Genomic DNA, 24,813 nt, shown 5'->3' on the forward strand with positions numbered 1-24,813 from the left:
ATTAGCTCTGAGTTTTTTTTTGTTTTGTTTTGTTTTTAAACTGACTTGCAGCAGAATCTCCTGGAGAATTGCTGTTCAAATACTGGTTCCTAGGTCCTGGCAGAACCTTCTAAATCAGACTCTCTGGGAGAGGGTTTGAGGAACCTGCATCTTAAAGTAGTACAGAGGATTCTGAGTAACAGGTTAGGGATTTGGGACTCTTTACTCTTAGTTCATTTTTCTTAAAATGGTCTTCCTTTTCTGCAAAACCTTTGTGCAACTCCCTTTGTGTCTGATGATGTAAGACTTGACTCTTGTCTTCTGCCAGTTACTACAAAACAGTTCTCTGATAGCCTAGATTAAAAAAAAAAAGTGTAATAAACACATTGTCTGCCTGCGCTGGGCTAGATGCTGATGATCTTTGGGGAAAGGTATGTGTAGAGGAGAAATGGTAAATAAAGTATCTACAATACTGCTTATGGAAGACAGTTAAAGCCACACAGTGGAGTGAGACACTCAGAAAGTGATTGTGTTTTAGAACATTGACCTGGCAGTGATTGGAGGGCACGAATAATGAAGGTCAGGGAGGTCAATCTGAAGAAGCAATGGAGCCTGTAGTCATTAGGGTGTGAATCTCAGGGTGTGGGCAATGGGAGTATCATAGAAGACAAGGATCCAGGAAGCTTTGCAAAGGAAGAAAGAACAGAATTTGGTGATAGAATACAGGGAACAGAGGTGGGGGGGAAAGGTGATTTTAATTTAAATTATCTAATCTAGGAGCCCAAAGAAAATGAGCTCTGACTGATGGAAATGGGAAGGTTGGAAGAAAAAACAGTTTGGTGGGGAAGAGGGTGCATGATGTGTTTTGGACGCTGGATTTGAGGCAACGGTAGAACACTCAAATGGAGCAGTTGGAAATCTGAGATTAGTTCTGAGGTGAGATGTCAGGATTAGGAATTCCCAGCATAGAAACTGTAGTCGAGGGATAGGAGAGTGGTAAACTGGAGGTGAGTAAATGAGGGAGTCAGAAAGAGAAGAATGTGAGTAGTCCTCCTACTCCCTCTCTGCTGGAAGAGGGAGGAGGGAGCGGAACAAGCCAAGAAACAAGGAAGGAGCAGGTCAGAGGGATCAGAGGAGGAATCATAGAATTCAGCAGATAGGCATTTTCAGGAAGCATGAAACTTCTAATCCCAGCCTTAGAATGTCTTCTCTTATACAGAAGAAATAGGCCTCCTGTAGTCTCCATAGCTGCTGACAGTACCAGTGTTCATCAAAAAGGAACAATCTAGGCTGGGCGCAGGGGCTCACGCCTGTAATCCCAGCACTTTGGGAGGCCAAAGCGGGTGGATCACTTGAGGTCAGGAGTTCGAGACCAGCCTGGCCAACATGGTGAACCCCTGTCTCCACTAAAAATACAAAAATTAGCCGGATGTAGCAGTGCGTGCCTGTAATCCCAGCTACTCAGGAGGCCGAGGCATGAGAATCACTGGAACTCGGGAGGCAGAGGCTGCAGTCAGCTGAGATTGTGCCACTGCACTCCAGCCTGGGCAGACAGAGTAAGACTCTGTCTCAATAAATAAATAAATAAATAAATAAATAAATAAATAAATCAATCAGAAAACAGTCTTTTCTTCCTAGCATATGAAATGAGTCACATTGTAAAATAAGGTTTTTTTTTTTTAAGTTATCTTGCCTATTGCAAATATTGCTTTTCATGGACATCTTCAGTCATTAAAAAGAATTCTGCCTTTTTTTTTTTTTTTTTTTTTTGCGGAAGAGTCTCACTGTGTCACCCAGGCTGGAGTGCAGTGGTGCAATCTCAGTTCACTGCAACCTCTGCCTCCCAGGTTCAAGAGATTCTCCTTCCTTAGCCTCCTGAGTAGCTGGGATTACAGGCGCCTGCCACCACACCTAGCTAATTTTTGTATTTTTGGTAGAGACAGGGTTTCACCATGTTGGCAAGGCTGGTTTCCAACTCCTGACCTCAAGTGGTCCGCCTGCCTCGGCCTCCAAAAGTGCTAGGATTACAGGTGTGAGCTACCGCGCCCAGCCTGCTCTTATTTCTTGAATACCTTGTTGAATATAATGCAGAAGATTGTCTCATTTTTCCTTGTAGGCACAGAAGCCTGGAAAAAATTCGTCAATGTGAAGAGATCTATAAAGAAGGCCAGTACTTTGGTTGTTCCTTTGATCTGACCAAAGTGAAGGATTCCAGTTTTGAACAACACAGTGTCCAAATAATGGTCAAGGATTATGCAGGAAAAATTAAACCATCCTTCAATATAGTGCCTTTAACTTCCCGTGGTAAGTTTTAGAAGTCCTCTAAAACAGTATGGATAAAAAGTGTGTTATATCTTTTGCACAATCAATACAAATAATAAAAAATGATGATTTTGGATTTAAGATCTTCTGAAACAAGGGACTATATTGATGTATAACTTTCTTTGATAGATCCTTTTTAAAGAAGCAAACTTGGAAATTCTTTTTATTGAACACAGGTGCCAGATATTTTATCCTTGTTTACTTATGAGTACACTGAGAGTTAGAACAGTTAGTTGTAGAATCAACATTGGAATTGTCTTAGTTCATTGTTTGGTATTTTCTGGTATTCTGTTGTTTATAACAGAATACCAGAAACTGGGTAATTTATAAAAAAAGGAATTTATTTCTTACAGTTCTGGAGACAGGGAAGTGGAAGGTCAAGGGGCCAAATCTGGTGAGTGTCTTCTTGTTTGTGGGGACTTTCTGCAAAGTCCCAAGGCTGCACAGGGCATCACATGGTGAGGGAGTTGAGCATGCTAGCTCAGGTCTCTCTTCCTCTTCGTATGCATCCGCCAGTCCCACTCCCATGATAACCCATTAATCCATTAATCAGTGAATAGATCAATCCATGAAGGCAGAACCCTCATGACCCAATTATCTCTTAAAGGCCCAACCTCTCCATACTGCCACATTGGGGATGAAGTTTCAACGTGAGTTTGGGAGAAGATAAACATTCAAATCATAGCAGGAACCCAGGCCGTCTGACTCTAAGATCTAGTCTCTTGATACTTAAAGAGGATAATGCTCATAATGATCATATATAGTTCCTGAATAATCTGTCTCTTAAAAAAGGCATAGACTGAAGGTAGTGTAATCGGGTGATATTCCAGATATCTAACATTCTGTATGGCATGGGAACTGATCAGTTAGAAAAACCAGTATAGCCATAACTGTGGGTGCCAGCTGCATGTCAGCCTGTTAGAAAGCACCCTCAACTTGAACACAAAATATCTGATTAGGTTCTAACTCTTCCACTTCGGGCAAGGCATATAAACCCCCTTCAAATATTTCCTTATCTGTGAAATGGAATATATCATCTCTCTCTATCTAAAAACATTGCCATAAGGTCCAAATGACATAAAGCATATTAACACTTTTTGTAAATTACTAAAGCAAATTCCATAAGTGTAATGGGTTATTTGTTGAAATATCCCAACTGGGAGTTCAGATTCTGGCTAAGATAGTCATAGAAGTGAATTCTAATAGGGTACCAAAGTCAGCTTACTTTGTAGGCCAAGAGAGTGAGGTTGGAGTATTTTGCCCAGTGGGGTAAGCTGAAGCAGAGCCCTTTTCTTTGTTTGGCAGATTATCTTAAATGACCTTTTAAGGCTTATTTTGCTGTTTTTCTCCCTGGATATTAATGGTGATACAAAGGAAGAAGGAAGATCCTTCTCAGATAGAAGATGGTATCTTCAAGTTGTTTTCTGTTAATTACCCATTACCTTCTATTGCTTGGTCTTAAGTTTAGCTGACTCCTGAAAAAGTAAATTGACCAGGCTAATGCTTTTTTAAAAATAAATTATTTTTTCTTTTTCTGAGACAGGGTCTCTGTTGCCCAGGCTGGAATGCAGTGGTGTGGTCACAGCTCACTGCAGCCTTGACCTCCCGGGCTCAAGCTATCCTCCCATCTCAGCCTCCCGAGTACCTGGGACCATAGGTGTGTGCCACCACGCCAGGCTAATTTTTGTATTTTTTGTAGAGACAGGGTTTTGCCATGTTTCCCAGGCTGGTCTCAATCTCCTGAGCTCAAGCGATCTACCCACCTTGGCCTCCCAAAGTATTTTATTCTTAATTGTGGTTATAAACACACAGCATTAAAATTACCATCATAAACATTTTAAGTGTACAGTTCAGTAGTGTTAAGTATATTCACATTGTTGTGCAGCAGATCTTTAGAACTTGTTCATCTTGCAAAACCGAAAGTCTGTTCATTAAACATTAATTTCCCCTCCCCCCCGCCCTTGGCAACCACCTTTCTACTTTCTGTTTCTATGAATTCGACTACTTAAGATATCATATAGTATTTGTCTTTTGTGACTGGCTTGTTTTACCTAGCATAATTTCCTTGAGGTGCATTTATGTTGCAGCGTGTGTCAGAGACTAAGCCAATGTTTTAATGGTGGTCTTTGATTGGCATTAATAAGTGACAGCTAGAGAAGCCCCTTGTAGCTGGTGCCTTATTACTTATCAGGTGGAAGTACATCTGGATCCAAGCCCTTCTTTATTCTCTATGTTGCATCTAGATGTCCTAATTATACCCTGGCCATTTTCTAACCAGATGCAGGTCAGAGTTCATATCATCTGCTAGATATCCCAAATATGTTCCTTAAATACATTTTACTAGGCACTTTTAAATAAACTTCTTCCATAATTGTGGCTAATCGGAAATTCTAAAACTATATATCTGATCATGAAAGGCCACTAAATGCATTAGCTCTGTTTTGATTTAACTTTATGAACCCTACATATATATGCAGTTGTCTCTCAGTATTTGTGGGGGATTGCTTCCAGGAACTTCCAAGGTACCAAAATCCATGGATGCTCAAGTCCCTGATAAAAAGTAGCATAGTACTTGCATATAACCTATGCACATTTTCTCATATACTTTAAATCATCTCTACATTACTTATAATACCTAATACAATGTAAATGCTATGTAAATAGTTGTTATATTATCTAGGGAATAAATGAGAAGGAAAAAGTCTGTACATGTTCAGCACAGATGATATTTTTTAAAAAATATTTTCAGTTCATGGTTGGTTGAATTCATGAATGTGGAATCCATGGACTGTGTGTGTGTATAATCAAACTTTGGAAGTTTACTTGTGTTTTATTTTTGTTTTTCAGTGAAACCTGATCCTCCACATATTAAAAACCTCTCCTTCCACAATGGTGACCTACATGTACAATGGGAGAATCCACAGAATTTTATTAGCAGATGCTTATTTTATGAAGTAGAAGTCAATAACAGCCAAACCGAGACACATAATGTTTTCTCCGTAAGATTTTAAAATCACTGTTTTTATTTGGCTATTTTTCTTTTACTTGAATTTCTTACATTGAAATATCAATGAAACATAACTCTTACATTTGTCAACTTATGATGATGATGATGATGGTAATGAAACTTCTTGTCTAAAATAAGGCATGGTGGAAGATTTGAAGATTTATGGTATAATAGTATCAGGTGCAAGTTTCAAGCCATTTATTAATTCATCTGTAAGCCTCTCGAAAAGACCTGTTAAACAGTAATTCATGTGCTCAACACGTTCTTATTAAATGTTTACCATATGCCAAGCACTCTTTTGTGTGCTGGGGTAAGGCAGTGAACATGACACCTGACAAGTTTTTTTTTCTTCATGAATCCTACATAATAGAAAACGTATGTAAATAAGCAAGCTAATTTCAGAGCATGAGTGCTGTGAAGAAAATAAAATGGTATTTTTATTTTCTGATGTAGTAGAGTGACTGGGAGAACCAGAGGGAATATTAGGTAGGGAAATCATCTGAGGTAATGACATTTGAGATGAGACCAGAATGATGAACAGACACTAGCCATGTGAAGATCTGGGTGTAGGGGGTCAGCAGATACAGACTCTGAGGCAAGAATGAGCTTAGCATGTGTGAGAGACCAGAAAGAAGGGTGGTGTGGTCAAAATGTAACAGGAAGAGATGTCTAAGCAATAGGCAGACATCAGATCATGCGGACACTTTGGAGGCTCTGATAATACCATTCTGTTTTCTTGGAGTTTGTGGCGATTAAAGTAATCAGATTTGAATAGTCAGTATTTGTTGGATTATGTGCCTGTATGCTATTCAGAATCAAATGCAGAACATGCTAATTAGAGGTCCTGTAGGACACTCACCAGAATGTGCTATAGTCTCAGGACATCAGTCCAGTTGTTCTGCTTTATGGTAAAGGTCACAAACTAGGGCCTCACACTTTTTTGTTTGGAACACGAAGTTGTGTTTTATTTGTTTCTTTGTTTACTAGATTTGAATTTTTTTGCCCAGATTTTAAATCATAGTACCTTAAGAGTGTATGTCCATAAGATGGCGCCTTAGGACCATGAAGACTGCACCACTCACTTGTCTGCTACCTGCCTGGACCCTTTGTGTGTTTGAGCTTTAGAGGTTAGAAGTGAAGTGTTTTATATTGGCTTTTAAAGGAGCCTAGCATATCGCACGTGGGTAAATTCCTTGGTCCAGTTGTTTCAGCTTGTCATGGAACTTTCAGAATGCTTGCTAAAATAAGCCAGTGTTGACAGGCTGTAATTCCAACTCCAGAGGGAGTGACCAAGTCCACAGCAGAACAGAACAGCAAATGCTCTTCTGGGCATTTGCATTATGAATCCTTCTGCTGAAATATAATAATCATTATTAGTACCAGAAATTAAGTGCCCCAGGAAGTACAGCAAAGGGAAAAAACTAAGGGCTTCCATCTGGAAGGGGGTTGGTGCTTGAATTTACGACAAAAGGAGTTATCAGAAAACTGAAATACACTTGTTTACTCCAGTCTTTACTGTTCTCTCCTTTCTGAAATCCTGAGATGCATGTCTGAAATCCTGAGATAGTATTCATTTTGCCACTCAATTATTTTCTGCTGTTTAACCTATCACATGTATACATTTTCTCTCCACTGAAAATATAAACTACAGAAAACCAAGCGCCACATGTTATCACTTATAAATGGGAGCAGGACGATGAGAACACATGGACACATGGAGGGGAACAACACATACTGGGGTATGGCAGGGGGAGGGAGAGCATCAGGAAGAACAACTAATGGATACTGGGCTTAATACCTGGGTGATGGGTTGATCTGTGCAGCAAATCACCATGGCACACGTTTACCTATGTCACAAACCTGCACTCCCTGCACATGTACCTCAGAATTTAAAAGTTGGTATTTTTTTTTTAAAAAAGAAAATATAGACTCCTGTAGGAAAGAGTCGAGTGCTGTCTACTTTGTGCTGTTCCTGCTACTAAATAGCAGCTAACGTGTATTAAGTGATTACTATGTGCTAGGTATCTTAATAAGCACTATATCTGAATTGTTTCATTTAATCCTCACAATAATCCTAAGGATCTAGGTCCTGTTATTTTGCCTCCATTTTACAGATAAGAAAACTTAGTTACTCCTAAGGTCACATTTCTAGTAAGTGGTAGAATCAATATTTAACCAAAGTCGTAACTCTAAAACTTAGATTCTTAACCACTAGACACCACCTCAATACTTCCTCTTAACAGCAATAGCTATCATTCATTAAGTGTTTATGGCGTGCTACAAAGATGCTCTTCTATGTGCTTCTTCATACAGTAGCTCATAGCAACCCATGAAATAGAAACTATTTTAACCTATATTTTATTGAAAAACTAAGGCTCAGAGAGGTTAAGTAACTTGCTACAAGCCACACAGCTAATAATTCAGTAACACTTCAAAGTTTGGTTGGTCTCCATGTATTTAACTTTGACCAAGAATACTTAGCATAACATCATGTGCATAATCGTCATTTAATATATTATTATTGAATTACTTTTTTTTTTTTTTTTACAAACTTGTGAACTGAAGAGAACATATACACTATGGAAGTTATCTACCTATATCCGAACTATTTTCTATTTGGAGTTAACTCTGTACACTTGAGTTTAATGTTCTCTCTCCTAGCAGATGTAGAATGTCATCAGCTTTTTGTGAGCTCACAGATTTTGAGCTCTGCTGCTTAGAATTTTTTTTTTTCCTTTTGGAGGAATTATTTTGTCTGGTGTTACGCTTAAGAGGGGGAAGTAAGTGGGAACATGAACTGGTACCATCACATGGGGGCTGTGGTTAGAGGTAGCTCATGACAGAATTATAAAGTAAGTAACAACTTGTCTCTGACCACCCCCCACCCCTCAACCTTCCCAGCAAACTATCTTCTTGGTGCCTTGACTTTCCTTCTCTTAGTGGTCTCTGAATAGCCAGTAAACTATGCAGGGGGATTTACATTTGAACAAGAGCCTAGAGACCTAAATCTATAGGTTGATTGGCCAAGTTTGCACTTTTTGTATATGGGAGATGGTCCAGGGGAGGAGGGACATCAATTTGCAACTTGATCCCTTAACTGGTAGTTGACGCTTGTGATTCCCCAACAGGTCTACTATTCTAAATGGCCAGTAATAGGGTATACTAGCCCCCTGAGTGGGTTTTTTTTTTCTCAACCCCTGTATGAAATATTGAAAGGATGTCCCTTCATCATTTGCTTGGCCTCTCAGCTCTTCACACATGCTGGTAGGAACTATTTAGTGAATGACATTGAATGTCAAAAATAATAGCTGTGTGTTCTGGTCTTGGTTCCAAGTTTAAACATCTCTTTGATAGAAGTTGACTATTTAAGCAAACAGATTTTCGTGTGTTTTTTACTCCATTTTGGAAATACTTGCATTTAAGGAAATTAGTATTCTCTTTACATTAGACAGCAAGTGACTTTTATTATGTGGAGGAGAGTTTTGCATTACACTTTCTTTTCTCCAACCCAGTCATGTTTTATATCTTATACTCTCAACAAGGGACACTGGTTTCTCGCTCCGTGTCTCTTTTTTAGAAGTTTTTATTGAGGTATAATACACAATCAAAATTATACAAATCATAACCTATAGCTCAATGATTTTTCACAAATGATTTTTCACCTATGTAACCAGCACCACAGAAGCCCCCTCATAATCCCCTTCAGTTGCTATCCTCCCGAAGAGCAGCTACTATCCTGGTTTCTAATCCCATAGGTTGATTTTGTTGCTACTTTAAAACTTTATATAAATGGAATTATAGAGAACATACTTTCTTTTCTTTTTTTTTTTTCCGAGACAGCGTCTTGCTCTGTCACCCAGGCTGGAGTGCAGTGCAGTGGCACAATCTCAGCTCACTGCAACCTCTGCCTCCCGGGTTCAAGGGATTCTTCTGTCTTAGTGTCCGGAGTAGCTGGAATTACAGGCATGCACCACCATGCCTGGTTTTTTTTTTTTTTTTTAATTTTTTAGTACAGACGGGGTTTCACCATGTTAGCCAGGCTCCTGGCTCTAGAACTCCTGGCCTCATGTGATCCACCCTCAGCCTCCCAAAGTGCTTGGATTACAGGCGTGAGCCACTGTGTCTGGCCCAGAATGTACTTTTTTGTGTTTGCCCTTTTTTTCACTCAACATTATGTTTATGAGATTCACCAGTGTTGTTTCTTATAGCTGTAGATGGTATGTTCTCATTATATTCATTCCATTGTGTGAATATACCATACTTTATCTATTATCCCATTGATGGACATTTGGATAGTTTCCAATTTGGTTTTATGAATGGAGTTTTATGAACATTCACATACTTGTCTCTTGGTACACATGTGCGTACATTTGTGTGGGGCATTTATATAGGCATACATGGGTCATAAGGTTACATATGATTATCTCTAACAGATAATAACAGTTTTCCTAGATGGTTGTGTCAGTTTACACTACTAAGCAGAAATTGTGAGTTCTAGATGCTTCATATCCTCTCACAACACTTGTTGTTGTCAGGTAAGTGTGTGTATTGTTATCTTGTGGATTTAATTTGCATTTTTCTCATGACCAGTGATGTTGAACACTTTTTCAGATGTTTATTCGCAACTTGCTTATCCTCTTGTAAAGTGCCTGTTCAAGTCTTTTGCCAATTTTTTTTTTTAATTGGGTTTTCTGTCTTTGCCTTATTAGTTAGTAGGGTAAGAAAAAATATATATGCAAGTCCTTTGTCAGAAATTGCAAATATGTTCTCCCACTCTATGCATTGCCTGTTTATTTCCCTAATAAGGTGTCATTTGATCAACAAAAGTTTTTAATTTTAATATAGATAACTTTATTTAAAAATTCCCTTTATGGTTAATATGGGAGGTTTTTTGGTTTTGTTTAAGAAATAGTTCCCTTCTTCAAGGTCATTAAGATATTCTATGTTTTCATCTAAAAGCTTGCTATAGTTACGTATTTATTAATTTATTTTATCTTACACATTTAAATCTGCAGTATATCAGGAACTGATTTTGTGAATAGTGCGAGGTAGGGGGTCAAGAATCTTTTTTTTTCCATATGCATATGTAGTTGACCCAGCACCATTTATTAAAGACCAACCTTTTTTCACTGTACTTGATCATCTTTTAATAGGATAAAAGGAAAGCTTGTTAGAAATGACTAAGTGATGGAAAATGGGTTTTTAAACGTTTAGAACTCATTAGTTTATTTATTTTTATTTTCAAGGTCCAAGAGGCTAAATGTCAGAATCCAGAATTTGAGAGAAATGTGGAGGTCAGTAAATTCAACATTAGCTATTTGGGCTTAGACTTAGAGCAGTTGGGGTGGAGCGTAGCATAAATCTGAGCTGCTTTGAGAAAAACAAATTACTTTGTTCCGTGAGTTATTGCCAGTTTTTTTTGAAGAGTCAAAAATAATTTGAATTGCAATCCAAGTCTTAATCATAGACAGAATTTGGCAGATAATTATATTATGATTCAATAACAGTGAAAAAGAATAAGCTGGTAATATTCCTTGTGTATTTTTATTTTACGCCTAAGAATACATCTTGTTTCATGGTCCCTGGTGTTCTTCCTGATACCTTGAACACAGTCAGAATAAGAGTCAAAACAAATAAGTTATGCTATGAGGATGACAAACTCTGGAGTAATTGGAGCCAAGAAATGAGTATAGGTAAGAGAACATATTTTTTATTAAAATGTAAAACATTGATACATAAAAACTAAGCTGAAGCAGAAAATAGACCGGGGAAAGGGGCTGTCATGCTCTCTTGATGTCAGGAAAAGAGTACTTACAATTGAAATTTATTTTCTTTTTAATCACTTTCAAATCACCCAGGGTTAATTTACGTATACAGTTTTTTAGAAAACCATAATCCAAATGGTTTTGTGTTCTTCTCTATCTCATTTCCGTTTTTATTAACAAACTGAGCAAAAATATAGAAAGCAGGCATAGGCTGCACACAGTGACTCACGCCTGTGATCCCAGCACTTTGAGAGGCTGAGGCGGGAGGATCGCTTGAGCCCAGGAGTTGGAGACCAGCCTGAGCAACATGGTGAAACCCCGTCTCTACAAAATATACAAAAATTAACCGGATATGGTGGTGCACGCTTGTGGTCTTGGCTACCCAAGAGGCTGAGATGGGAAGATCTCTTGAGCCTGGGAGGAGGAGGTTGCAGTGAGCCTAGATTGTACCACTGCCCTCCAGCCTGGGTGACAGAGTGAGACCCTGTCTCAAGAAAAAAAAAAAAAAAGGTAGGCATAATCAAATCTACACATTGTACAGTACTAGAGACTGTCCTACAAGTGGTTGGCAGAAACAAGAGTGGAGCCATTTAATAGAGAGAAACCTGTATCTAAGTTTGAAAAAAAAATCATTTATTAATTGAAAGGCTGAGCAAGCTAGGCTCAAGTACGGGACTGGAAAGACCTGTGCTTTATGGATGTGTGTGTGGTGGGGTGGGATACAGGGCTTTATTTGGCTGTAAGTGCAATGTGACTCAACATTGTAACCTTAAATGTGTCAAAAAGGCATATACAATCTTAGGAGTGATAAGTGGAGCACCCAGAAAGGAATGCTGTAGGTTGGGGCACAGAGCTAGGGCCACATCAGAATTGTGCAGTATTCCATTCCAAGGCAACACATTAAAGGAGTTGCCTTGGCAGACCAGAATCTATCTTTGAAAGGGTAATCAGGATGTTGAAGAATCTCAAAACTTGGCAAGGAACAACTGGTAAAGTAACTTTGAGGAGTCATGAGTGCTGATTTCTAATATTGGAGGTATTGTCAGGTACAAGAAGGAATAGGCTTTACTTTTTATGTCTCCAAGGGGCAACACAGAACCAACTTAAGAACTTTTTAAACAACTGTATATGAGTCAAACAGGTTGTTGAGGTAGCCCATTCCCTATTAATTGAGAAGCTCAACAAGTTATGTGCCAGGCATGGTTGTATTAGTTTATTTATTGCTGCATAACAAATTACTCCAAAGTTTAATGGCTTAAACCAACATACCTTTACCATCTCACAGTTTCGGTAAGTCAGGAGTCTAGCCACAGCTTAGCTGGAGGTCTCATGAGGTTGTAGTCAGGCTGCAATGAGAACTGAAATCTGTCTGAAGGCTTGACTGGGGACAGAGAATCCATTTCCAAGTTCACTCATATAGTTGTTGGAAAGCCTCAGTACCTCACTGGTTGCTGGATGGAGGCTGTCACAGGTTGAACTGTATCTCCCAAAAAGATATATTCGTAGGTTTCAACCCCTGGTAAATGTGAATGTAACCTTATTTGGAAATAGGATTTTTGCGGATATAATCAAGTGAGGATGAGGTCATGCTGGATTAAAGTGGACCCTTCATCTAATGCCTAGTATCCTTATAAAAAGAGCAGCCATACAGAGCACAGAGACACACAGACACACAGGGAAGAAAGCCATGTGAAGATGGAGGCAGAGATTGCAGAGATGCAGCTATAACCAAGGAACACCAAGGATTCCCAGGAGCTACCAGAAGCTAGGAAGAGGCAAGGAGGGATTCTTCTCTAGAGCCCTCAGAGGGAGCATAGCCCTGCTGACACCTTCATTTTGGACTTCTGCCCTCCAAAACTGTGAGATAATACATTTCTGTTGTTTTAAGCCATTCAGTTTGTGGTAATTTGCTTCCCTTAGTTCCTTGCCACTTGGACCTCCCCATAGAGCTAATTCCTGACGTGGAAACTGGCTTTCCCAAGTGAGTAATCCAGGCAAGAAACAGTGTGAGAGAACACCCAATATGGGAACCATGGTCTTTTATAATCTAACCTTAGAAATGACATCCCATTACTGCTACTGTTCCGTTTTTTTTAGAAGTGAGTCAGTTAGTCTAGCCCACGCTCAAGGAGAGGGGATTACACCAGGGTATGAATATCAGGAAGCAGGAATCATGTGGAGAAATCTTAGTGACTACCTAAAACAATGGTGCCAGGCCTTGATGATGCTTTCTAGATGTTCATGACCTAGTGGAAAAAATGAATTTGTATGTAGACAAATGATACTCTATATGTTAGGTGTAGCAAAGCAGGCTTTGGAATTGCACAGTGTAACTGGAATTTGAGGCCTGACGCCATTATTTACTAAATCCTTCTGGATGACTTACTAAACCTCTCTGAGCTTTATCTTTCTCATCTGCTTAAATGAGAGATAATGCTATCATTATAGCATATATATGAGATAAGCATGCAAAACCACCCAGTATGGTATCAGACGTATGGTAGGTGCATATTTAAGAATAATAGTAGTTGTTGTTAGGATTATTTTAGGTATTTTAGTAGTGGTAAGTAACCAGTAAAATATGTAGTCACTGTTAATGAGATGACATATTTAATATAGCATCTTTGTTAATAGTGTTTAAAACTAGTTAAGATCTTCCGATTTACCTGAGCGGGCGGGGAAACCCGCCCCGTGAGGATCCCCTGGGCTCGCCCAGTGCACAGGGGAGGCGTCCCGTGGCTGGGCCCCTCTCGGTCAGCCCATGTAGCCGCCATGACCTGGAGCACCACAGTCGGGGGCGCCCACCAGCTCAACACCACCACATTCACGCGGCAGCGCTTCCCCGCCTGGCAACCGCTGCTGTTGGCCAGCATTACGCTGCAGCTCTTCTACGTGGGCCTGGCCTTCTTCAACCTGGACCTCTATTACTCCTCCAACAGCATCAGGGAGCTGGAGTACAACTACACTGGCAGCCCGGGCACCAGCAACTGCTCGGTGTGTGCTGCGGCTGGCCAGGGCTGCGCGCCATCGCCCGCCTGCTCATGCGCCTGGTACTTCTCACTGCCTGAGCTCATCCAGGGCCCCGTGTACCCCTACTACGTGCTGACCAACTTCTACCAAAACAACCGGTAGTATGGAGTGTCCATGACAACGCGCAGCTGAGCAGGCCGCCCAGCACGCTGCACCACCCGGTCAATGAGTGCACCCACTGCGCCGCCTGCCCATTGCGCACCCTGCAGCATCATTACCAACAGCCTCTTCAACGACTCCTCCTCACTGTGACACCAGCGCCGGCCGGCGGGCCTTACATGGAGGTGCCGCACTACTGCACTGCACCTGCATCGCCTGGTAGACCAACAACTATCCCATCAAGTTCTGCAACCTGCCACTGGTCAACGGCAGCCTGGCACTGGCCTTGCATGGCACGGCACTCCCGCCCAGCTGGCACCGGCTGGTCTACGACGAGCTCAGCCCCATCCCCAACAACACCAGCTTCATCAACCAAGACTTCGCGGTGTGGATGCGCATGGCAGCGCTGCCCTCATTCCGCAAGCTGTATGCACACATCCGCCAGGGCAACTACTCAGCTGGGCTACTGCGGAGTGTCTACTGTGTCAGCATCACCTTCAACTACCCGGTGCGTGCGTTTGGCGGCCACAAGCTCCGCATCTTCAACAGCATCTTGTGGATGGGTGGCAGGAACCCCTTCCTGGGCATCGCCTACCTGGTCATCAGCTCCTCTGCCTCCTCACCGGCTTTGTCATGCTGGTCATCTGCATTTGCTACGAGGACCAACCAGAACGATGACGACAATGGGGAGAAGGGGTGATTCCAGCCTTCCAACGACCCTTCCTGCTTCTTGCCAAAACTGTTGCAAGCTTCTTTCAGCCTCCCCCCTTTGCCCCTCATCCTATTTCAACCTCTCCTCACTTTTCCTCCCTTTGTGAATGAGGGTGCCAGAGGAGGGAATTACCCGCTTACTCTTGGGGGCTGCTAAACCTTGTTGCCTGGTGGCGGAGGGTTGACTGCAGAGTGAAACATCCTTGCAAACTCTCCCCATCTCCTTCATGATACTGAGTTGCCATGTTAGGTTCTCCAAGTCTGAGAGTGGAAAGGATCCCTATAGAGACTCATTTTCAACCCCTACCAGAGGAAGAGATTAAGAGACCTAGCAACATGAAATAACTCAATCAAGATCAGGCAGCTGGCAAGTGGTTCCTGACGCTAAGGCTAGAGCTTTTGCCACTACAGTACAGTGGTTTTCTTTTCTTTGTGGGGAGGGTGGGTTGGGATGGAGAGAGACCCACAAATTATCTGCAGAGGCATGGAGGGGTGTGGGAGAACATGTTTGTTAAATATGCAGATAGATGAGGAGGCACCAACCCGAGATTCTGACACAATAATGCTGGGGTGAGATGCTTGAAACTGTGTTTTAACAAACTCCTCTGGAGATTCTCATATTCTCTCAAATTTGAAAATCACTACCCTGAACCAGGTTGGGCCTGAAGCAGTCACCTGAGTCCAGTTTTTCAGATAGTAATTTGTTCCCAGGGACAGTGACACCATAATGTTACAGGTTTGGTCTGACACTCTGCCTTAAATATAGCACGCTCTAATGACTTGTGGAATGAATTTTTAAAAAATCACTATCTCTGGGCTGGGCGCTGTGGCTCATGCCTGTAATCCCATCACTTTGGGAGGCTGAGGTGGGTGGATTACTTGAGGTCAGGAGTTCAAGACCACTCTGGCCAACATGGTGAAACCCTGTCTCTACTGAAATATAAAAATAAGCTGGGCATGGTGGTAGACGCCTGTAGTTCTAGCTTCCGGGAGGCTGAGGCAGGAGAATCGCTTGAACCTGGGAGGCGGAATTTGCAGTGAGCCGAGATTGCGCCCCTGCACTCCAGCCTGGGAGACAGGGTGAGACTGACTATCTCAAAAAAATTAAATTAAAAAAAATCACTATCTCTGGAAAACTAGTTGATGTACAGATTTGTAGGACAGGGTTTGTGTTGATTTATTTGACATTTTAGTATAAAAGCGAACAGGCAAACTTTACCAGATACTGTGTAGAAACTTGAAAATGAGAGGCCAGTTTGTACATTTCAGAGGGAATGCTTTAACTGTAGAATCAGATAGCTGGAAGGGATCTTTGAGGGAAAGTACTTTCCCTAGTCACATCTATGTCTCCTGGCTCATTTAATTTGTGTGTGTGGGTGTGTGCACGCACGCATGTGCGGACTTACAAAGGGCTTCATTCATACCTTTTCTCTTGGATCTGGAAAAAAAATTTTTATGTCTTCCAATGAGATACGTTTGTAGTAATCATATTTGAATCAATACTGAGGCATGTATAGTTTTATATGTAAACTAGAATCTTAAAATTATTTGAATCTTTGAGATAATGTTAAAAGTCTTAGCTAAAATCATTCCATTGATTTTATCGATTGACCAATATCAATGTTTAAAGTGCTAAGAAGGAATATTTTTATTTAAAAAAATCTTTCATGGCAAAATAGCTTAAAAGAACTTTAAAAAAAAACCCTTTGTGATATGTTACCAGTTTATTTGCTAAAAGCAGTTATTTGGTATTTGTCAGACAGAATTATTCAGTGCCTGCTGTCTATTATAACTATTTTCCAGTTACTACTAATTCATTTATACTCCTTCCTTTAAAGCAGTGCAAGATCTTGAAGTTTTTTTTTTAATCAGTTAAGAAATATCGAATTGTACTGAATAGCTTACATAGTTTAGTCTGTTCTAGTTCTTTGAAAGTTACTGAACAATGGACAATGTGCATGTCACTGACATCTGTCTCAGATCTTCTGGGACAATCATGATTTAAGACATTCTATCCCATTATTACATATACCAAAAAAAACTTGGATAATTCCAATGTGTTGGCTTTCCAACTCCTGAACACTACACAATTTTATTATCAGTTTTTGAATAGTGATTTTAGGCTATGAAAACATTATTATATGTACATAGAGAAATTTTCATTTGTTATGAATGTTTGAGCTCACTAGCCCAGCCCTCCTCTATTTTGAATAAGAGAGTTTACTACATTTTTTTACTATGTAGTTGAAAACATTAGAATGGTTAGTCTATTTCTATAAAATTTTAAATGAGGCTGGGCACAGTAGCTCATACCTGTAATCCCAGCACTTTGTGAGGCCGAGGCGGGCAGATCACTTGAGGTCAAGAGTTTGAGACCAGCCTGGCCAAAATAGGGAAACCCTGTCTCTACTAAAAATATAAAAATTAACTAGGTATGGTGGTGTGCGCCTGTAGTCCCAGCTACTCGGGAGACTGAGGCAGGAGAATCGCTTGAACCGTGGAGGCAGAGGTTGCAGTGAGCTGAGATCGTGCTCTTGCACTCTAGCCTGGATGACAGAGTGAGAGACTCTGTCTCAAAAAAAAAACAAAACAAACCAAAGTTTAAATGAGACTATCAATTTTAAGGGATTCTGATTCAGATTAAATTAATCAATATGGTTCCAGGCCCTAGTCTCTGAGTTTTTGAAAGAGAATAAAGCTTATATTTGTCTTTTTAAAAATACCCAGATTTCAGGTAATCTTCTAGGTATTTGTTCACCCAGGGAAGTTCAGGCACCAGAGGAGGACTTTTTTTTTTTTTTTTTAAAAACTATTAATTTAACAGAAGATAAGATAATTGAAGAGTTTGGGAAAATAGGTTGGGGGAGGGAGCAGAAATATTTGTGATCTTACTAGCTAATGGAATTGCTGCTTGGTTGATTACTAAAAGGGTTTTATTTCTCAAGTCTTTCTTCTGTTTGCTTTTCATTCTCCAGGTAAGAAGCGCAATTCCACACTCTACATAATCATGTTACTCATTGTTCCAGTCATCGTCGCAGGTGCAATCATAGTACTTCTGCTTTACCTAAAAAGGTAAGGTAGCTGCCCAGGCAGGTTTTGCAGTTTCTGATAGCCTGTTTGCTATGGTTATTACTCTTAGTGCTTGTGTTTTATGTCTGCCCAGTGTATTAGAAGCATGTTGCCTGTAAGTGGCTTTTGGGAGCATGACGTGACAAGGAAGTATTACTGTGCCCACTTTCTTTTTTCTTTTCTTTTCTTTTCTCTTCTTTCTTTTCTTTCTTTCTTTTTTTTTTCCTGAGATGGAGTCTCTGTTGCCCAGGCTGGAGTGCAGTGCAGTGGTGTGATCTTGGCTCACCGCAGCCTCCACCTCCTGGGTTCAAGCAATTCTGCTGCCTCAGCCTCCCGAGTAGCTGGGATTAGAGGTGCCCACCATCATGCCCAGCTAATTTTTTGTGTTTTTAGTAGACAGGGTTTCACCATGTTGGCCAGACTGGTCTCAAATTTCTGACCTCAAGTGATCCACCCTCCTCAGCCTCCCAAAGTGCTGGTATTACAGGCATGAGCCACTACACCTGGCCACTATGCCCACTTCCTAATGAAAAATGTGTTGGATTAGTTTTCCAGGGCCCCCTGCTCAAGCACGGCTCCCTTTGCATGTGTTTGGGATTGTTGAATAGGTCCTGTGTTCACTTAATACTCTTTCAAATACCTAATCTATCAAGTTAGTCAGTAGTTCTTGGAATGAAGTTTTAGAAATGGAGACCATTACTAATAAAATGACTGTCTAGTATTAATACAAAGCAGGCTACTACTTAATATTGTGGGAAAGAGAACTTTATCAAGTTGTCATGAATGTATGGTATCCATTCCTTGAGAATGTATTATTTTCTCTATCTCATTATAGGACTGTTATTTGCTCTTGCAGTAAATAACTAAGGTTGGAATAAGGTTATTAAGCTAGATCCAGAACCAATATTTTATCATTATTTCAACATTGATTCAATATATATATATATATATATATATATATATATATTTTGAGTGCCTATTTGTGAACCAGGCAGTGTTCTAAGTGCTAAAGTTACAGCAGTAAACAGGACAAAGTCCCCATTTACATTCTAGAGGGAAAGATACACACACGCACATATACACAGACACACAAAATAAATAATAAATACTATGATTTCACAAAGAAGTATAATTGACAGTAGTGGGGTACGGCTAGGAGGTGCATTTTACGTAGGATGGCCAGAGGACTTCTCTCTGAGAAAGTGACATTTAAGGAGAGACTCCCAATAATATAAAGGAGTGAGTCATTCAGATATTCAAGGAAAGAGCACTCCAGGCCACAGGAACAGCAAATGCCAAGTCCCCAAGGCTGAAATGCACTTGGTTAGCTTGGCTGGAGTGGAGAGTGCAAGGTAGAGAGTAGCAGCGAGTGAGGACAGAGGTTGGCCAACCAGATCACGCAGGCCATAGCAAGGAACTGAGATTTTATTCTAAGCATGATGAGGAGCACTGGAGAGTTTTGAGCAGAGTTGGCACGTGATCTGAATTACTGTCATAAAGATCATTGTAGTTGCTGAGTGAAGAACTGACTTGGGCAAAAGTGGAGGCAGATGGAGTAGTTCGGAGGAATTGCAGTGTTTTGGCAGAAAGATGAGGATGACCTATACAAGGGGGTTAGCAATGGAGATAGCAAGAAGTGTTCAGAAATAGTATATATTTTGAGAGTAGAATTGATAAGACTTGCTGATAGCTGCCTGTCTGTGGAGGTATGAGGGTAATTGAGGATTCAGAGATACCTCTTAGATTTTTGGCTTGAGCAACTGAGTGAATGCTGGTGCCATTTACTGAGACAGAGAAGACTGTGAGGAAAGCTGGTTTTGAGGAAAGATAAGGACTTCAGTTTTGCACATGTTAAGTTTCAGATGCTTATTAGATATCCAAATAAAGATGTTAAATAAGCGATTGTGTGCATGAATCTGGAGTTGAAGGGAGGGGCCTGAGCTGGCAATCTAATTTTGGGAATCCTCGGCATGTGAATGGATTTAAAGCCCAAAGACTGAAGGGAGTGCTCATAAAGTGAATGAGATAGACAAGAAGACAAAAGAGTGAATCCTGGGGGCACATCCATGGACACTTACTGGGAGATGGAGGCAAGCCCATTAAGGGGTGCTGTAAGATTGGAAAATGGAGAGAAGTCGGAAGAAAAAAGAAACAGGAATGTATCCTGTTCTCAGAAGATTTTTTTTTTCAAAATTATACACAGCAAGTGCCCATCTGGTCTATTAAAAGTACAGCAGCATTATTATTTAGATGATAGGGTATAAGTAATTCACTTATTCTGATGGCCCCTGTGCTCCACCTATGGGCAAGAGTGGAACTTAATGACCTTAGAACATTGATTTTTGTGTACCCTATTTTAGAAATTTCTTCACAACTGCCTTGTCAATAAAGATGACTTGTGTACTATGTCTTTGGTCTATGCCTTCTTTTAATATGGTGGTATTTATTTGGGACACTCCTATGGACTGGAAGGTTTGAATCAAAATGTCTCTGTTTTCTTAAAGGCTCAAGATCATTATATTCCCTCCAATTCCTGATCCTGGCAAGATTTTTAAAGAAATGTTTGGAGACCAGAATGATGATACTCTGGTAAGAACAGATTTCATGGGGCTTAAAATCGTTTTTTTTTTTTCTTGGAAGCTATGGGATTTTTAAAAAATATGGTAAAGTATCCATAACATAAAATTTATTATTTTAAGCATTTTTAAGTATACAGGCTGGGTATGGCGGCTCACGCCTGTAATCCCAACACTTTGGGAGGCTGAGGCAGGAGGATCACTTGAGCCCAGCAGTTTGAGACCAGCCTGGACAGCATGCCACTGCACCCAGCTAATTTCTATATTTTTTGCAAGATCCCATTTCTACAAAATATATAAAAATTAGCCGGGTGCAGCAGCATGCACCTGTAGTCCCAGCTACTTAGGAGATTGAGGTGGAAGGATCCCTTGAGTCCAGCAGTTCAAGGTTGCAGTGAGCCATGATCATGCCACTGCATTCCAGCCTGAGTGACAGAGCGAGACTCTCTTAAAAAAATAAAAAAAATAAAAAATAAAAGAGTATACAGTTTAGTGTCATTAAATGCATTTATAAGTTGTGCAACCATCACCATTATCTCTTTCCAGAACTTTTTCGTCATCCCAAATAGAAACTGTGCCTGTTAAACAATAATTCCCCATCCCCTCATTCCTCCCACCCCTGGTAGCCTCTATTCTACTTTTTGTCTCTATGAATTGAATATTCTGGGTACCTCCTATATGTGAAATCATACAATATTTGTCCTTTTGTGTCCGGCTTATTTCATTTACCATAATGTTTTTAAGGTTCATTCATGTTGTAGCATGTATCAGAATTTCATTTTGAAATTGGTTCTTCTAAAGTACAATTTATTTTTAAAAACTTGAAGAAGAGCTGATTTAAAATATAGTATCTGAGGCCAAGCATACCAGTGAAGAAGTCTTCAGAATACTTTGCTCATCTTATATGACTGGACTCCATTCTCTCTCTGGTTAGGGGACATATTTTATCAAAACATGCAGGAGGGAAGGCCTCCTTTATAAAGCTAGCCTAATGAGCAGGCCTTCTGACTCTTGGATAATTTAAAAAACTTGATGTGGGGATATATAAACATAGGGTAAGCAATTGAAATGCATTGTGTTCATGTTGTTTCTTGGAAAGCTAGACTCCAGAGACATAGAAATGGAGCAGCCCTACCCCAAATGTTATAGTTGGTTTCCTGCAGACTCTCATGCTAGAATTTGTGGCTAGAAAACTTAAGACATTATGGGAACAAAAGGGTTTGAGGCTTCTGTGATAAATCCAACTAAAGTTAGATTTCAACTTTATCATCCACCCTACTGAAATAATAAAAACGCTAAGTGAAATAAATATTATTATCATTATGTGTATCGTAAAGGAATAATAACAAGCATAGGGCAGTTAATTTAGGGAAGTAGTACTGCATAGTAGATAATAGCTTGATTTCTGGAGTCAGATTGTCTGGATTCATATCCCTGCTGTGTCATTTACCATCTTTTTGACCTTGGATAATTTTCTTAGCTTCTCTGTGACTCAATTTTTTCATTAGTAAAACGGAGGTAACAATAGCACCTGCCTCATAATGTTATTATGTGGATTAAATTAATTTAATACCCAACAGGTGATTAAATGGAAACTGCTTAGCCTACCTGGTACATTGTAAGTGCTTAATAAGTGTTAGTGATTAGTGGCCGGGCGCGGTGGCTCAAGCCTGTAATCCCAGCACTTTGGGAGGCCGAGACGGGCGGATCACGAGGTCAGGAGATCGAGACCATCCTGGCTAACACGGTGAAACCCCGTCTCTACTAAAAATACAAAACACTAGCCGGGCGAGGTGGCGGCGCCTGTAGTCCCAGCTACTCGGGAGGCTGAGGCAGGAGAATGGCGTGAACCCGGGAGGCGGAGCTTGCAGTGAGCTGAGATCTGGCCACTGCACTTCAGCCTGGGCGACAGAGCGAGACTCCGTCTCAAAAAAAAAAAAAAAGTGTTAGTGATTAGTATTACTATTGATGATAATTTATTTTTATCTTTAATTCCCAAATAATTATTGTAATAATGGGTGATTCTCAATGGTAGTGATGATATTTGGTTAGGGAAGGAAGACAGAGAGGCAGATATGCTATCAGAGGAGGATTCATTTGGATCACTTTTTCACCAGGTCATCTTCACAGACAGTAGATAACTCTGCCAGACCCTGGGAGTCAGGGCATGTAGATCCAGAAGTTAGGTACCTGATAAGGACATTGTATGCCATATCTGGAGCGAGTATGATAACTATGGTTCTCCAACTTCAGTTGAGTCACAATCAACTGGAGTACTTATAAGAAATACAGATTTCTGCACCCTACTTCCAATCCCCTGACCTGACCTGATTGGGCAGATCAGGGACGAGTTCTAGGACTCTGCATATTTAACAGGAGCCCACAGATGATCCATGTCCTGCTAAGAGAGTCTGTTGACCACACTTTGAAAATCACTGATAAAGATATTTACCCCTGTGTCTTACGTCATTTCACCAGCTGTGATAGATGCTGGAGGTTGGGAATTGTACTCTAACAACTTTAACCAGCTATTGAAAGTCTGCTATGTGTCAGACTATGTATTAAGTGCTTTGCCTATATTACCTTATTGAATCTTCATAACCACCCTATGGAGAAGATGCCGTTGGTATTATTTTACAGATGAGGAAATGGAGCCCCAGTGAGGTTAAACGATTTAGTTGCAGTCACACAGCCAGTTGGTGGTAAGGTAGAATTTGACCCAGGGCTGCTTTATGCTAGACTTCTCTTGGTCTTTCTACTAGGCTGCATTGCCTCTTGTAAGATAGAATGCTTGTCCTGAAGAACCTCACCATCTTCTAAGACGTCTGTATGACAGAAGTAGAGGATTGGGATAGGGGATTTCTGAAAAAAAGATTTGGGGTTATATTATGAATAGCTTTAAATGGGAAGATATTGGCATGTCTTGTATATATTAATGGCACTTTTCATGCACTGCTGGTGGGCCTGTAAAATGATAGATATCCTTTCTGGAGGGCAAACTGGTAAAATGTAACAGGAATCTTTGAGCCTATGATTATACTTTTAGGAACCAATTTTGAGGAAATAATCCAACAGTGGCACAAGAGTGGTCAATGCAGCATTTGCTTTTAACATGAAAAATTAGAAACCAGTGAAACATAACAATCGAGAATTAGTTTAAAAAAATTAAAATTAGGTTTTCAAAGCATTTAATATTATAACAAAATATTCAAGATACAGGAGTAAGAAACAGACTATAAACATGTATATTACAATCATAATTTTTATTAAAAATGCTTTAATATATACATAGAACGAGGAGAAGGAAATGGGTCTGAATGAATGATCATTTCTAGGCAAAGGGACTGTGGGTAACTGATATTATTCTCTCTCTACCTTTCTAAAATTTCCGGATTGCCTATAGTGAGCATGTACTACTTTTATAATAAAAGAAACCCTGTACAAGTCATTAAGGGAAAAAGAAAATGTTGTAGTCATCCAGGTCTGAGAGATAATAGGAACTTGAACTTAGGTGGTAGCAGAGGAGATTGACGTAAGAGACATTATTAAAGGAAATCAACTCATTATGATTTGGTGAGTCTGTGTGGGTGATGAGAGGTAGGGAGAGTAAAAAATAATTTCAAGTTTTCAAGTCTGAGTAATAGAGTAAATGATGGTAACATTGACAGCAAAATCAGATCAATTATCTTTCTCAGAGATGGGAAAATTGCTTTTTTCAATTTGCTGTCTAGAGGATAATATGTTGTTTCTGTCCCGATGAGTCAGATAATTCTGTAATTTGGTGACGCAGGTATACTGACAATATGGGCCATTAAAAGCACAAGGTATTTTTGTTTTGTCCATTGCAGACCATTAAACAAAATCAGTTCTTTAAAACTAAAAGTATAATAAAAATTCCAGAGATGGGGAAAGGTAAGAGAACAAATTTTTATGTCTGCTTTTAACCAAATGGCATATGCTGCATATTCTTTTACTTCTAGCATCATTGAATTATTGAATGAACATAGCCCTAGAGGTCATCTAATGAGGTGGATGTTGACATGTTTAACTATTTCCCTTTAATTATAAATGTTCAAAACTCGAGATCCTCACTCATCTCCCATCTCCCGAGATGGGGATATTAGGAGCCACAGAGAAGTTTCTTAAGGACTGTCACTGTTTTAAGCCAATCTTGTATTGCTATAAAGACATACCTGAAACTGGGTAATTTATAAATGAAAGAGGTTTAATTAGCTCATGGTTCTGCAGGCTTCAA

The 24,813-nt window shown here is 40.1% G+C and overlaps 1 protein-coding gene and 1 pseudogene across 1 annotated transcript in view; both read left to right on the plus strand.

Moving 5' to 3' along the window:
- IL13RA1 (interleukin 13 receptor subunit alpha 1) overlaps positions 1–24,813 on the plus strand; it is a 66,287-nt gene that overhangs the window by 28,281 nt on the left and 13,193 nt on the right. The window contains exons 5-10 of the mRNA XM_010365536.2: positions 2,096–2,283; positions 5,149–5,300; positions 10,555–10,602; positions 10,869–11,001; positions 17,889–17,985; positions 20,487–20,571. Coding sequence (XP_010363838.2) covers positions 2,096–2,283; positions 5,149–5,300; positions 10,555–10,602; positions 10,869–11,001; positions 17,889–17,985; positions 20,487–20,571 — 703 coding nt within the window. The remainder of the gene's footprint in view (positions 1–2,095; positions 2,284–5,148; positions 5,301–10,554; positions 10,603–10,868; positions 11,002–17,888; positions 17,986–20,486; positions 20,572–24,813) is intronic.
- Positions 11,556–15,725, plus strand: LOC115898665 (annotated as a pseudogene).

The sequence above is a fragment of the Rhinopithecus roxellana genome, chromosome 7 (assembly GCF_007565055.1).
Source record: "Rhinopithecus roxellana isolate Shanxi Qingling chromosome 7, ASM756505v1, whole genome shotgun sequence".
Classification (NCBI taxonomy): Eukaryota; Metazoa; Chordata; class Mammalia; order Primates; family Cercopithecidae; genus Rhinopithecus; species Rhinopithecus roxellana.